General features: G+C 38.7%; 1 protein-coding gene across 1 annotated transcript in view; it reads right to left on the bottom strand.

The window, feature by feature from the left end:
- Parp9 (poly(ADP-ribose) polymerase family member 9) overlaps positions 1-16,715 on the bottom strand; it is a 38,371-nt gene that overhangs the window by 19,359 nt on the left and 2,297 nt on the right. Inside the window, 7 exon segments of the mRNA XM_047565484.1 lie at positions 6,727-6,945; positions 7,857-7,870; positions 8,070-8,088; positions 8,090-8,275; positions 10,582-11,438; positions 13,123-13,261; positions 14,521-14,615. Coding sequence (XP_047421440.1) covers positions 6,727-6,945; positions 7,857-7,870; positions 8,070-8,088; positions 8,090-8,275; positions 10,582-11,438; positions 13,123-13,261; positions 14,521-14,535 — 1,449 coding nt within the window. The 5' untranslated portion in view covers positions 14,536-14,615.

Below are 16,715 nucleotides of genomic sequence, written 5' to 3'. Positions count from 1 at the left end.
AAATACCTATATATAAAATAAAGACAGAATTTAAAGGCTGCAAGAGAAAAAAATCAATTATATTCAGGGGGAAACCAATATGGATATCAGCAGATTTTTTCAACCCACACCCTAAAGCTAGAAAGGCCTGGAAACAACATTTACCAAGTCTCTGAAAGAAAACGGATGCCAACCAAGAATCTTATACCCAGCAAAACTTAACCTTCGGGTTTGACGACAAATAAAATCCTTCCATGATAAACAAAGCTAAAAGAATTACAAAAAAAAAGCCAGCACTAAAACATTCTCAGCAAAATTATCCATGATGAAGAGATGAAACAATGATCTAAATCAGCAAAGGGAGGAACTACCCTAAAGGAACGCCAAATAAAGGAGAAACAAGTTGTGTTAAAAAAAAAAAGTTTGCCAAATGACTGGAATACAAATCATATCTCAATAATAACCCTGAATGTTAATGACCTGAACTCATCAATCAAAGACATAGACTGGCAGATTGGATTAAAAAGAAGATCCACAATTTGCTGCCTGCAATAGACTCATCTCACAGAAAGAGATACCCATAGACTAAAGATGAAGGATGGGAAAAACATACCATGCACACGGACACAGCAAAAAAGCTGGAGTATCCATCCTCATTTCAGATACGTGCACTTCAAGCCAAACTAGTCAGAAGGGATAAAGAAGGACATTTCATACTGCTTAAGGGAAGCATGAATCAGCAAGACATAACAATCATAAATATCTATGCCTCAAACAATGGTTCATTCATACACGTCAAACAAATCCTTCTCAATGCCAGAAATCAAATAGACCACAACACAATAATACTAGGTGATTTTAACACACCTCTCTCACCACTGGACAGATCCTCCAAAACAAAATTGATAAAGAACCATAGATCTCAATAACACAATCAATAATTTAGACTTAACAGACATTTATAGAATATACCATCCAACAAAGAGGCAAATACACTTTCTTCTCAGCAGCACATGGATCCTTCTCTAAATAGACCCATATTTTATGCCACAAAGCTAATGTTAGCAATACAAGAAGATAGAGACCATTACCTTGTATTCTATCAGATCATAATGGATTGAAATTAGAAATAAATGAAAGATTAAAAAACAGAAACTACTTCAACACCTGGAGATTAAATAATACACTATTATATGATGAATGGATAACAGAAGACATCAGGAAGGAAATTAAAAAATTCTTAGAGGTAAATGAGAACAAAGAAACATCATATCAAAATCTCTGGGACACTATGAAAGCGAGTACTTAGGAGGAAGATTTATTTCATGGAGCGCATTCAACAAAAGAAGTACAAACAACAAATAAATGACTTAATACTACAGCTCAAAGCCCTCGAAAAAGAAGAACAGACCAACACCAAAAGTAGTATAGTAGAAGACAGGAAATAGTTAATGTCAGAGGCTGAAATCAACAATATTGAAACAAAGAAACAATTAACAAAAAATCGACAAAATATATAGTTGTTTCTTTGAAAAAATAAACAAAATTGATAAACCCTTAGCCACACTAACAAAGAGAAGAAAGAGAAAACTCAAATTACTAAAATTTGGAATGAGCAAGGAAATATCACAACAGACACACGAGGTAAATACAAAACATAATTAGAAGCTATTTTGAAAATCTATACTCCAACAAAATAGAAAATCTCAAAGACATCAACAGGTTTCTACAGACATATGAATTACCTAAACTGAACCAGAGGACATACACAATTTAAACAGATCAATTTCAAGTAATGAAATAGAAGAAGTCATCAAAAGTCTACCAATAAGAAAAGTCTGGGACCAGATGAGTTCTCAGCCGAGTTCTACAAAACCTTATAAAAGAGCTCATTCCAATACTTCTCAAAGTATTCCATGAAATAGAAGAGGAGGGGAACCCTCCCAAACTCATTCTGTGAAAGCCAATAGTCACCCTGACAACTAAACCAGACAGAGACACATCGAGGAAAGAAATTTCAGACCAATATCCGTAATGAACATTGATGCAAAAATTCTCAACAAAATCTCAGCAAATCGCATACAAAAATATATTAAAAAGATAGTGCACCACGATCAAGTGGGTTTTATCCCACGGATGTAAGGTTGGTTCAACATTCGGAAATCAATAAATGCAATTCACTATATCAACCGACTTAAAGTCAAGAATCACATGATTATTGTGATAGATGCAGAAAAAGCATTTGATAAAATATAGCACCCCTTCATGCTCAAAACACTAGAAAAAACAGGGATAGTGGGAACATTTCTTAACATTATAAAGGCCATCTATGCTAAGCCCATGGCCAATATCATTCTAAATGGTGAAAAACTGAAAGTATTCCCCCTAAAAACTGGAACGAGGCAGGGATGCCCTCTTTCACCACTTCTATTCAACATCGTCCTTGAAACTCTAACCAGAGCAATTAGACAGACCAAGGAAATTAAAGGGATACGAATAGGAAAAGAAAAATTCAAACTATCCCTATTTGCTGATGACATGATTATATATTAGAGGAACCAGGAAATTCCACCAAAAAACTTTTAGAACTCATAAGTGAATTCAGTAAAGTAGCAGGATATAAGATCAAGGCTCATAAATCCAATGCATTTTATACATAAGTGATGAATCTTCAGAAAGAGAAGCTAGGAAAACTACCCCATTCACAATAGCTTCGAAAAAAATAAAATACTTGGGAATCAATCTCAAAAAAGAGGTGAAAGACCTCTACAATGAGAACTACAGAACACTAAAGAAAGAAATTAAAGAAAACCTTAGAAGATGGAAAGATCTCCCATGTTCTTGTATAGGAAGAATTAATATTGTCAAAATGGCCATACTACCAAAAGTGCTATACAGATTCAATGCAATTCCAATTAAAATCCCAAGGACGTACCTTACAGAAATAGAACAAGCAATCATGAAGTTCATCTGGAAGAATAAGAAACCCAGAATAGCTAAAGCATTCCTTAGCAGGAAGAGTGAAGCAGGGAGTATCGCAATACCAGAACTTCAACTGTACTACAAAGCAATAGTAACAAAAATGGCATGGTATTGGCACCAAAATAGACAAGTAGATCAATGGTACAGAATAGAGGACACGGACACAAACCCAAATAAATACAATTTTCTAATACTAGAAAAAGGTGCCAAAAATGTGCAATGGAGAAAAGATAGCTTCTTCAACAAATGGTGCTGGGAAAAACTGGAAATCCATATGCAACAGAATGAAATTAACTCCTATCTCTCACCATGCACAAAAATCAACTCAAAATGGATCAAGGACCTTGGAATCAGACCAGAGACCCTGCATCTTATAGAAGAAAAAGTAGGTCCAAATCTTCAACATGTCGGCTTAGGATCAGACTTCCTTAACAGAACACCCATAGCACAAGAAATAAAAGCAAGAATCAACACTGGATAGATTCAAACTAAAAAGCTTTCTCTCAGCAAAGGAACTATCAGCATTGTGAAGAGAGAGACCTACAGAGCGGAGAAAATCTTTTCCACTCATACTTTTAGATAGAGCACTAATTACCAGAATATATAAAGAACTCAAAAAACTCTACACCAAGAATTACAAATACCCAGTCACAAATGGGCTAAGGAAATGAACAGACACTTCACAGAAGATCTACAAGCAATCAACAGATATATGAAAAAATGTTTCAACATCTCTAGTAATAAGAGAAATGCAAATCAAAACTACCCTAAGATTCCATCTCACCCCAATTAGAATGGTGATTATCAAGAATACAAGCAACAATAGGTGTTGGAGAGATGTGGGGAATAAGGTACACTCATACATTGCTGGTGGGGCTGCAAATTAGTGCAGCCACTCTGGAAAGCAGTGTCTAGATTCCTTAGAAAACTTGGAATGGAACCATCATTTGACCCAGCTATCCCACCCCTTGGCCAATACCCAAAGGACTTAAAATCAGCATACTACAGAGATACAGCCACATCAATGTTCATAGCTGCCTCAATTCACAATAGCCAGATTGTGGAACCAACCTAGATGCCCTTCAATTGATGAATGGATAAAGAAACAGTGGTATATATATATATACAGTGGACTATTACTCAGCCATAAAAAATAATGAAATTATGGCATTTGCAGGCAAATGAATGAAATTGGAGAATATCCAGCTAAGTGAGATAAGCCAATCTCAAAAAGCCAAAGGAAGAATGATCTCGCTGATAAGCGGATGATGGGGGGTGGGAGGGGAACAAGAATGGAGGAAGAAGGGACTGTATAGAGGGAAAAGAAAGGTGGGAGGGTTGGGGGGGAAGGAAAAAATTAACAGAATCAATCAAAAACTATTACCCTACGTAAATGTAAGATTACACAAATGGTATGCCTCTACTTAATGTACAAACAGAGAAACAAGATGTATCCCATTTGTTTACAATACAAATAAATTTTAAAATAAATAAATAAATAAACTACACTGAGAGTTCATCTCATCCCAGTCAGAATGGAAATTATCAAGAATACAAGTAACAATGAATGTTGGCAAGGATGTAGGGGAAAAGGTTCACATATACATTGCTGGTGGTACTGCAAATTGGTGCAGCTACTCTGGAAAGCAGTATGGAGGAGATTCCTTAGAAAACTTGGAGTGGAACCACCATTTGACTCAGTTATCCCACTCCTTGGTTTACACTCAAAAAATTTAAAATAAGCATACTACAGTGATGCAGCCACTTCAATGTTTATAGCAGCTCAATATACAATAGCCAAGCTATGGAACCAACCTAGTGCTCCACAACAGATAATGGCTAAAGAGAATGTGATACGTATATACACAATGAAATATTACTCAGCCATAAAGAAGAATGAAATAAATGGATGGAACTGGAGACTATCATGCTAAGTGAAATAAGACAATCCCAAAAAACCAAAGGCAGAATGTTCTGATATGTGGATGCCCACACACAACAAGGAGATGGGGAGTAAAGAACAGAAGTTCAATGAATTAGACAAAGGGGAATTAAGGGACAGGAGAGGGAATGGAAATAAGAAAGACAGTAGAATGAATCAGATGTGTCTTTCCTATCCTTACACATGAATACACGACCAGTGTAACTCCACGTCATGTACAACCACAATAATGGGATCCTAATCAGAACAAGTTATACTTATTTTATGTATGTATAATATGTCAAAATAGACCCTACTGGTCAAAGTGTACCTAGGAGGAACAAATTTTAAAAAAAGAAATAATTAGGCAAGACTTTGAAATTGAACGTGAAGGAAAAACTGGAACTAAATCACTAGTGATGACATTGAAGAAAGAATGTGTGGATGACAAGCAGATGGTCTGCAAAGATCTTGAAAAAGTGGGGTCCAATGCCATGAATTTGGCAGTGTTTCTCCAGCTCTGTTCACTAGTGACCAACACCTTATCTGAGAGATGTCAGTAACGTGTTCTGGAGCAGGTTCCTTATTCTGAGATACAAGGTCTGGTACAAGGTTGATAGTCAATAAATATTTGTTAAATAACAATCCATTGCCTTTTATAGATACTCAGCTCTACCCAAGACTCTTACCATCATGAAATATTGGTGAATGCAAGTATTCTAGTCAGCTGGGGAATTATTTCTTCACTTCGAGTCTGAATTGGAAAATATTAGTATATGAAAATGAGTATCACTTTATTGTGAGTTAAGTGTAGATTGGTCTTCCTGAGTCAGGTCAACCCTAAATGTCTGACAAATCCATTTTCTGGAATAAAGGGACACTATCAAGGTAACATCCTCATGAGGACCTGTGTAAGTTGCCATTGATCTTCTATGCACACACTTCTCACTGTAAGACTTATTTAGGAAGAAAAGAGGAGCTTATTAGAAAGTCAGAGGTGTATATAAATGCATGCACACATTTCATAATTCCATGTGAATATTAGGTAGGTGTTAATGTTGAAAAAAGCCTGCAGAAATGGCTAAAAGTCACTACATGATGTAAACTACTGGATAAGATAATCCTTTCCATTGAGTTACAAAACTGAAAGATGTATTATTTCTCAAGTTCTTGGTTTGTAGTTCAGAACTCAGGCTTTGGGGGCAAATAAACAGACCCAGGTTGGAATCTTGGTTTAGCCCCTTTACTAGCTGTGTGCATATCAAATCCAGAGTTGTTTTCCCATCCATGAGATGGAAATGCCAATAGTAGCTTCATCGCACTATCATGGGATGAATGTAAAGAGAGCTTCTGCTTAGCACAGTGCCTGGCAGACCAATATATGATGGCGCCAATATTTATGCTTAACCCTAAGGGGAGCCCTCAGTGTGTGCTTGATCTTTCCACTTTCCTTGAACTGCCGAGTACAGTTTTGTCTATATGTTGAAGAAGACGAACCTTCTTTTCTAGATGTGGTTAATTCCTCTTGTAAGGACATGACACTTCATGCAGAATTGAGGAAAGTTCTCAGGATACCCGTGCGGGCCCAGTAATAGTCTTCTGCATAGGGGAAATGGGCAGTCTTTATTCAAAGCACAGGATGATTCATTTTGCCAAAAAGGTGAGCTACTTCATTGGGTCATTTGTTACTATCCTGCCAGGGAGCTGTGGAGGAGGCACAGCAGTGTACTGGAGCAGCTTACATTGGCTTACAAGAATCCACTGGGAACATCAAGTAGCTAGGATTATAGATGTGCACCACCATGCCTGACAAACTATAGGACATTTCTAACATATTAACTCACCTTATATGTCTCCAGATCTGTTGGAAATATCACAAAGTTTATAGTTAGTTGTTTTTCCAAATGGTCTTTGGAAAATGCTAGCACTTCATTAAACATAAGTTTTGCTACTATATCCTTCTCTATACCAATGTTTCCAGACCCAAGGGCAGGAAAAGAAATAGAAGTTATATTTGGCTTGAGGCATTTTTCCAAACATTGCTTCATTGCATTTTCCAATATCTATAAGAGAAACATAAATTTAAAATCACTCTTTGAGTCAAAAATAAGACTTCACTTATCCCTTGATTCTGTTCATATTTTACAATGCTAACCTCTACGAAGGGTCATGTCCATGCCTCCTCAGAGGGCAGGATAGGCCGCTTCCATAGAGAACCCATTACAGCTACAAAATTAGATAATGAGAAATGAAATGACTGAAAAAAACTGAAGTATTTGAGCCCCTGTGGGCTATTCAAGACATTGGGCACTGATTTCTACTGGTTTATGTAGCCTTGCCCATCTTCTCGGTTAGAGCTCAACTATCAATTTGTTCTGCCCCCCAGCCCCTTCTAAGTTAGCATAAAGAGTTCTTAGACAGTTAAATAAAGGACGATAGAGATTAAAAGAAAAAGCAGCATTTATTCAATATCACTGGGATCTATTACATGATTTCTCCTGTAGAAGTACTAATACTTTTGACAGATTTAAACATCTATCAACTTTTTGACATCATATTGAATTACTATGACAGAGGTTTGTCTGTGGAAAGAAGGATGTGGAAGATTGAAGCATAGAGGACCAATTTGGAATAAAAGAGCTCTCTAGCTATGACAGGGCAAGAAATGGTGTAGAAGAAAACAAAGGCAAAGGGGATTAAACTTCTCTCTTTCCATATCTGAGTCGGTTTCCCTATTCTTTAAAGCTTGTCTACTATAGGCCTTAGAAGACAAGGTGACTAGAGAGCCAATATCTACCGCAGGCACAGGTAGGAAGAGACCACAGGTAATAGATTTGACTGGAATGGTGCTAGAAGGGAAATCCCAGCTCCTTCTTGAATTTAAACCATAGAGGAAAATACGCAGGGGCCGAACATCATGCCTATTAGGAAAAGGCTACAGGGTCACTGGGTATGGTGAGGTGAACAGGTGAACAGGCTGAGGAAGCTCTGTGTTTCAGCACCTAGTGCAGGATGCTCACTTCACATTTAGTCAAGGGTTAGGTAACTTTACAGGCTCAAATGTGGGTCATAAGCAACTTAACATTTCATACATGTTAAGAAATAATGGAAATTTAACAGACTTGTTTGACCAGGAGCTGCATAAAGGTAAATCCATTCTGAACTTACTGAATATGGATGTTAGTGCTTGAATTCCACAGTACATGGGTAATACATATTGACAGGGCAATTTAAATCCTCTGTGACCAATACCAACTGGGGATGTGGCAATGGTTTAGTCGTTTGGGTCCTGAGGTTCCATGCCATTTCATCTCCTGCTTGTTGTAGAATTGATGCTGACACGGGTCCACCTCTGAGATGAGGTGGGGTTACAGAATTAACAATTACATTTGTCTGAAAAGGGAAGACAGCACAGAATTCATTGTTAAATCCCTAATTGAAATCTTCATTTCCTAAAAGAGCTTTTAAAAATGCTTTTTGAGGATCCCAAACCCCAAAAAATCATTTAATAATGGTTAGAAAATCTTATTTCCCAAGGTGCAATCATTTAACTGCCATGAAGTTATCTGTCCTATTCAAAAATTAAGTACAGATATAGATGAAATAATTCTTATTGTAAAATATCTATTAGCCCCTTGCTGGATTACGTCTCCTATATTTCCAGATTCTGAGCATTCCTGGTGTTATTTTTTAATTGTATCAGTAAGTGGTTTCATTCTCTGCCGTACCACCATCACTTTTTTTGTTATTTCTGTGTAGGTTGCTTTGTTTTGTTTTAAACAGAGAGGACATTAATTTTCTTAGAAGATTTCTACCACCAAATGTTTTTGTTTTAAGGTAAGTAATACATGGTTAAAGAAAGTACAAATGAAGCAAAATGATTCGCAATGAAAAGCAGGATTCCTGCTGGATGGGATCTCCAGACCCACTCATTTTCCCATCCTACAGCCAACCACTTCTACCAGTTCTTCATCTATGTTTTTGGAAACAGACTATTTACATATATGTGGTATTTTAAATAATACCATCTCTTAGCTCTCAGAACTGTGCTAAAGGGTTGTGTCCTCTCCTCCACCAAAGCTTCTAATCATCTTTGGTTCCCTTTGGGGGTAACTTAGGTATTTCTCATGGATGTTAATAAGTGTTTCACTTTGAGAGTGCAATCAGAATTTGCCATTTGGAGTCACTGGTATCCCTTAAATTTTATGGTTCCTAATTCTATTGGCAATAAATAAATGCACTAAAATTTCAGTTAAAGGGATAAGTTATTCAACTGGTATGCTTTCCTTTTAATTTTGAATCGGTGTATTAATAACTTTGCAAATCATATAGCCCCTTCAGTCTTCATTATAATTTTCTTATAAACAATAAGTGGCATTTGTTTTATTAGGGGGTTAAGTCAATTTGATTGTGATTAAAGACATCATTTAATTAAAGAATACAGACTTAGCCAAGCACAGTGGCGTGCACCTGTAATCCCAGCAGCTTGAGAGGCTGAGGAAGGAGGATCATGAAGTTCAAAGGCAGCCTTAGCAACTTAGCAAGGCCCTAAGCAACTCAGTGAGACCCTGTCTAAATAAAATACAAAAGAAGAGCTGGGGATGGAGCTTGGTGGTTAAGTGCCCCTGAGTTCAGTCCTCCACCCAAAAAACAAACAAACAAACAAAAAAGAATACAATCTTATATTTCTTCTCTCCCTCTGTTACAGTTCCTGCTCCTTGCTGTCCCTTCCACTTATCCATCATTAATTTGCTGAACACCCAGATGCATGCCCAGATAAGGCCCTGGGACTGCAGAAATGAGCAAGCCATGATCCTCTTCCTCAGGTGCTCTCTACCTAGCAGTGGAGCTGAATTAGGCCATAAACTCTTGAATTTCCTGTAACCCTGACTTCCTCAACCCCCACCCAAGGCCCTGGCCTTTGTGCCCAATAAACCCCAGCTAAATGCTAAGTTACACCTTGTATTTTCCACAGTCTCTGTCACAGAGCTATATATACAGAATTTGACTTTGAGCTCCACTTGTGTCTACTCACTCTGGCCAAGTTCATTATTTCCTGTGTGTCTTTGATCAAGTCTCAAGAAGGTCTCCAATCAGTTTTCCCTCCTGCCAATTCACAACCATCACAACTTAAGAACAGATTCAAAACTCACATCTCCAGAAACAAACTTTCTTGGTCTGCTATTATTTTACATTACTACTGATAGGCTGCTTCAGAAATGTTGAGGTGGTTTGTCTCAACAATGAGATTTTTCCAAATAAAGAACTTTTTAGATAAAAAGAATATAATAGATTTTAAGTTCCTTGGGATCATAAGTTGTTCTCATTCCTCACAGTGCCTAACAATATCAGCAATAGCAATAATAATTAAAATTACTACACTAATCATGTGCAAAGCACTAGTATAAGCATTGTGTGGGTATTGATTCCAGCTCTGTGATATAAGTACTACAGTTATCCTCATTTTTCAGATGAGGAAACTAAAAGATAAGCTAATTTGTTTCAGGTCACCCATTTAGTAAATGATAAGGCAGGTATTTAAATCCAGGTAGCCTGGCTGTGAAGAGCACACTCTTAACCCCCAACAAGATGCTTTCTAAACAACAATGCATAGTACATATTCTAAAACCTCTCAATAGGTATTGAACGATTCAAGGATTTCCTCCTGGCAGTGCAAGAAAATAGAAACAAAGATTTACCATCTGTAGTTCAATGTGGCCCAGGACAATCTGGAGAGTCAGGCCCTGGGCAATTTGAAGAGTCATATTGAAAGGTGGGGTGGTTTCTTGACGCTTCCAAGAGCCCAGCTCATTACTTCCTAGGATGGATTCTGAAGCAGATTTAAAGGAAGCAACAGTAGGGTCCTCATTGCTCACCAGGTAAATTTCTTTCAAATTACCAACCACCTGCTTCCCTTGGAAATAAAACTTGATAGTTCTTAAAATGGTTTGTGTACACAAATTCAGAGGAAACTGGAAAACTCCAGAGCTCAGGGCTGGAATTGCTACTGTCTTAATGTACTTATCTTTACAAACAAACTCCAGAACATTTGTAATAGCTCTGTGCAGTTCACTGATACATCTCTCTTTCTCCCTTTCTTCCCACCGAGGTCCAACAGCATGGATAATCATTTTGCAGGGAAGTTTTCCTGCTCCAGTGACAGCTATCTCACCAGTTGGTATTGTGCCGTGACTGGCAATGAATCTTTTGCTCTCCTCTTGGATTTCAGGGCCACCAGCTTTCACCAGGGCAAAGGCCAGGCCTCCCCCATGTATAAGGTCTCCGTTGGCTGCATTCACCACAACATCAACAGCACATCTGCTGAGGTCACCCTTCCAGACAGATAACTCTAGTCCTGGGGCCAGGCTCTTTCTGAAGACTTTTTGGCCAAGAGGCTCGCTGTTATCTTTTGGAGCTGGAGACATCAGGGTGGAGATACAGCCAAACTTATTCTGGAGGACTTCAAACAGTCGAGTCTCATTATTTTTTAAAATTTTGAAGTCATTGAGATTAATAGGAATTTGACAACTATAGTTTTTTCCAAGAGAGTCAGTCTCTGGAAAAGGAGAGAAGATAAAATAATAAAGAAATGAGCAAAGTTTCTTTCGAAAAGGAATGTAATTCCACTTCACACCAGGAGACTGAGTTTCTTATTTGCAAAAGATATGAACTTTCTCTAGCTCCCTTACTGATTCTCCTTCTCACTCAGACATTTAATTACACCAAGGATATCCAAGAGTTTTCAATGGTAGGACACACTCCTAAGGTGCTCAGTTTTGTACCTACATATACTAAACACCCCTATGTGGTAACTACTATGTACAGTGATAAGAAGATGGTGTGTACAGGGGCTCATAAATAGTTTAAATGCAAGTAAAAATATCAGAAAAGACATAATTATGAGTCAGAAATACAAGGAATTACATTTCTAACTTTTTATGCTTTGGCCAGTGTCTTAGTTTGAGTCCTTTTGAAAGCAGACTCTGAGATGAGAATTTAAATGTAAATAATTTATTTGAGAGGTGATCCTAGCAAACACCAGGGTTTCTGTTTAAGGAGGGCAGGGTGGGAAACTAAGATGAAGGAGAAAAGTGAATAGAGTGTCTTATTTAGTAAATGAAACTTCACTGGTAGGCAGTATAGATTATGTGTCCCAGAGTTGTACCCCTAGAGGGGGTAATTATAGGAGCTGGGATATTTCTCTAGCTTCTAAGGGTCATTGGTCAGAACTGTTCCTTGGCTAGGAGCGGGGAGGGAGCACTGTACCAAAAAATGCATGGAGCCTGACAATATCTACTACAGTAAACATTTCTTCAAAGTACTTTAGTTGCATGGCACAGTTAAAATTAATGTGGAATTAAAACTGATTGACTAAAAAGTATTTCCTGTGGCTGAAAAGCAAATGTGTTGCTTAAATCCTCCTTCATTTTGATTATGAAGTGGAAAATTTGGTTAGCTCAGAGCCTCTAGCTTTTAACCCCCTCATGGGTTCATCTCAGTTCTCTAGTCAAGGTCAGACTATTCTCAGAGTGTTCTCCATCAAAACCTGAGCAAGGCAATTTATGCAAGGGTCACCTATAACAGCAGCTCTTAGGCTGCCAGAAGCTGTCAGGTTTTTATTATAACCTGAGGGCTCCACCCACCCACCCCAGCTTCTTCTGCTTCTTCCATGGTGAACATTTTGTACTAACTCCATCTCCAACTTGAGTTCCTGGAGAACCCAACCTGTGACAGTATTTCATGGAGCACAAGACATTGTTATTATATGCCTCTGAGAAAGGGAAAATGATGCTAATGAAACTGTAGTAGCTTTGTTTCAGAGATGTTAAATGTGAAAAAATGTGCATCCTACATATATAAAATGTGGCAATATATACACAACTTCAACTGGCATTTCTAATTGGAGCCACCAAGAAAGACCTCTGGTGGCCTTAGGTACCCAAAAGCAGCAGTAAGTGAGTAGTTTGGCCTAACTGGCCTGAGCTTTAGTTAGAAATCTCAAATCTCAAATGGGCCACCCTTAGAGTTAGGCAGGTACCATTTGGGCAAGGGGACAATCAGTTGGTCATCCCTTCTGTCCAATGTCAGCTGCAGGGCTGTGCTCAGAAGAGACATTGTGGACAAAGGAAAGGATCAATAGGGGCCCTAAGGGAATAAGCTGCTGGTGCCACACTGCTTCTGAAGCAATCCTCCTTCTGAAGCATGAGCTAGGGTCATCACACTGGCCTTCAGTCACACACCTGAGCACTTGTAGGGGAGATCTCCTTCCATATTTCCTTTTCTCCACTGAGGAAAGAGCTGAGCAAAGCCTTTCTGAAATAAGAGTAGGAGTGAGGTGATCCTACCTGATTTTTCCTTGGAAATTGCTGCTCCAACATCCTGTGAAAGATGAGAATGAATTTTAAAAAAAAATTAAAACTGAATGACTACAGGCTACAGATCACAAATATAGTCTCCTAAATGCAAAGCAACAGGAACTCTGCTCAAAGCACTGGGTTTGGGAGAGAGGGACACATGTATTTGTTGATGTGGTTATTTTCCATCTTTATGCCTAAAACACTGAAAACACTATATGTTCCATCAAACATTGACCCTATCCTACTTCCACAGGGGTCGGTGCACCTTGAATTCAAAATGACATGAAGGGTTGTAGATTAACATTTGAAAAGGCCTAAGGGTCATAGACCTCTAAAAAGATCCAAAACCCTCAGACAGTCTCCAATTCCAATGTCTTTGGAGTTTCCCTAGATAGAGCAGAAAACACGAGGACATGAGCCTCATCAGCTGTATCTTCCACCCACCAATAATGACCCACTTTCAACTGCCTATTCCATGACACAGCCCTGATGTCGAATTTTCAGACTTAGCAAATGAGGTTACTTTCTCTATTCCTTGCTTTTATTCTTTCCTCCGTCCTGAAAAAAAAAGAACTGCTGAATGAATGAACAGAATCCAAATGATAAACAAGTGACATTTTTTAAAAAAATCATCCATCCTCAAGTTGACATTGTTGATAATTAGTGTTTTAGTCAGCTTTTTTGCTACTGTGACTAAAAGGATCTGACCAGCACAATTAGAGAGGAGGAAAAGTTTATTTGAGGGCTCACAATTGCAGAGGTCTTAGTCCATAGAAGATTAGCTCCATTCCTCGAAGCTCAGGTGAGGCAGAACACCATGATGGAAGAACGTGGCCGAGGGAAGCAGCTCCCATTATCAGGAAGGAGAGAGAGAGAGTCTCCACTCTCCACATACAAAATATATACCCCAAAGCCAGGCCTCAATTCCAATCTTCTCCAGCCACGCCCTACAACTTCAGTTACCACTCAGTTAATCCCATCAGGGATCAATTCACTGATTAGGTTAATACAGTCACAACACAATCATTTCTCCTCTGAACCTTCTTGCATTGTCTCACACGTGAGCTTTTGGGAGACACCTCATATCCAAACCACAACAATTAGCATATTTTCAATTCCCAATTCCCACATGGTTGAAGAAGAACACTTTTATTGGGCTATTAAAACCAAATGAGATGCTAGGTATTACTGAAGATCCCAGAGTTCTTGTTATTTATTAGAGGGAGAACTCTTCATGTTCTGATCAAGGTTCATAATACATAGATACTTAAACTTTTTTACCATGGAAAAGGCCATTGTCCAGATCTCTGGTGGGTCTTTAATCCCTCTTGTGTTTCAAAACATAGACTGCAGTTCCCAGATATGGCGGCCTACTTCTAGGAATAAACAGAAACAACACAGTGACACAGTCAGTAAGCATTGACCAGAAGCTGAGGGAATTCGGTACAAATAGTCCATAGGAGGACTGAGCATGATTTCTGATCTTGAGAAGTTTTTCATTCCATTGTGAGATGCACATATTGGTTTTCTATTGTTGTTACTGTTTACCTCTGTCCTTTTCAGGACAGGTTCCAATTGAAACCATGATGGTAGTTCAGAGAAGGGGAAAAGCTATGGGGGCTTGAACAGGAAAAAACTTAAGGAGAAGTTCAGACTGGAGCCACGTCCTGAAGGATGGAGCAGGTTTTCACATATGTAGAAGAGGAAGATGATAACAAAGGGTGAGACTGAGCACAGCATTCGGAGAACAGCCAGGAACAAGCAGGCTTATGAGCAAATGAAGATCCCTGGAGAGTGTTTGAAGAAAATGTTTATGTCTGCGTGGAGTGTGCATTACTGAGTTTATGATAAATATCCTTGACCTAATTCAATAGGGGATGTCGGGATAATAATATTTTTAAAACTCTGGGGAATATTATAAAGTTTGCCATGAAGTAGGCAGTTATGAAAGGTTGTGAATTTTTAGATGATGCTGAAAAGATACAGTGGCCCACACTTGCTGCTATCTTTAGGTCCCCGGAGTGTTTTCTATGTCTTTGCAATAGAAAATGTTTATGTAGTCATCCACAATATCAAGAGCACTTACACTTGGAAGAAAAGGAGTAAGTCCACAACAATCCTAAAATGCAAGAACAAGACACGTGTGTGCCTCTAGAGGGCACTGCTGTATTCACAAAAGAAGGAGGACTGCACCTGCTGTGGGCTGCTGGGTTTTGCTTTAGATGTTGTTGCACCTATTTCTACCTTCAGATCAGCCCTTAAAGGTCTAGACAGGGACTTGGCAATGGGGGTGGCATCCATTTAACCCCAGAGAAATTAGAAACAAGGAGAATGTTGCCTAAAACAATTTCTTCCATTTAAATAACAACAAATCCCTTCTCAACTTTCCATCACTGAAGCTAAGGGAATTTGCTAAGAATATTCCACAGGAGGACTGAACATGATTTCTAATTTTGAAAAGCTTTTCATTCCATTGATGAGATGCACACAGTGTTTTGCTATTGTTGTTACTTTTTTCCTTCTGTCCTTTCTTATGGTGTTTCTGTCCCTTTATAGGCAGTCAAACTTCTGCAAAGAGTGGTCGATTGTCCTACCCATTCAGCTCACCATAATCTGTCTCCCCACCTCATCCCCATTACTCATCTGAAATCGTCAGTGTCCCCCATGTGGTTAACCCAAGGCACTATCTTCTATCTTTGCTTGCTTTGATTCCTGAAATTCTGCTTTATTGGTTTTCCTATGCCCTCTTGGTTCTTTGGCTTTTTTCTCCATATACCTATACAGGAGATTTCCCCTGGATTCACGTCCAGATCCACCCCTTACCCCTTAATCATTTGCCCCATGATTTTTTTTTTTTTTTTTTTTTGGTATTGGAGATTGAATCCAGGGGCATTTAACCACTAAGCCACATCCCCAGTCCTTTTTTTGTATTTTCTTTAGAGATAGGGTCTCGCTGAGTTGCTTAGGGTCTTGCTAAGTTGCTAAGACTGGCTTTGAACTTGTGATCCTCTAGTCACTGGGATTACAGGTATGCACCGTGCCTGGCCTCAAGAGTCTAAGTGACACTTCTCATTTTACCCTACATATTCTCCAGGGGTAATCTCATCTGCTACAGGGCTTCAACTCACCAACTGCAAACACAACTCCCATGTCTGTATTTCTAGGCTACCGCTCTCCTGGAACTCACTTTGCAACTCTGCCTGAATGTCCACATTCCCCTCAAATACAGCCTCCGCAAAAACTGACCCCTATCTCCTCCTCCCTACTCCCCCACAAAAATCCATGCTTTATCTCCTAGATTCCATAGCTCAGCAAATGATACACCATTTGCCCATTCAAATCAGAAATCTAAGAATTATCCTTAAATCTCCTCTTTTGTTCCATACCTAATCTATCTCTGGGTCCTGATCACCTAAGTTCCTCTCATACATGCCCCTACCCTCCTTGTTCCCTGACACTGCTGCACTTTAGGGTCT

Source organism: Sciurus carolinensis, chromosome 9 (assembly GCF_902686445.1).
Source record: "Sciurus carolinensis chromosome 9, mSciCar1.2, whole genome shotgun sequence".
Classification (NCBI taxonomy): domain Eukaryota; kingdom Metazoa; phylum Chordata; class Mammalia; order Rodentia; family Sciuridae; genus Sciurus; species Sciurus carolinensis.
This window is presented reverse-complemented; position numbering and strand designations above follow the sequence as displayed.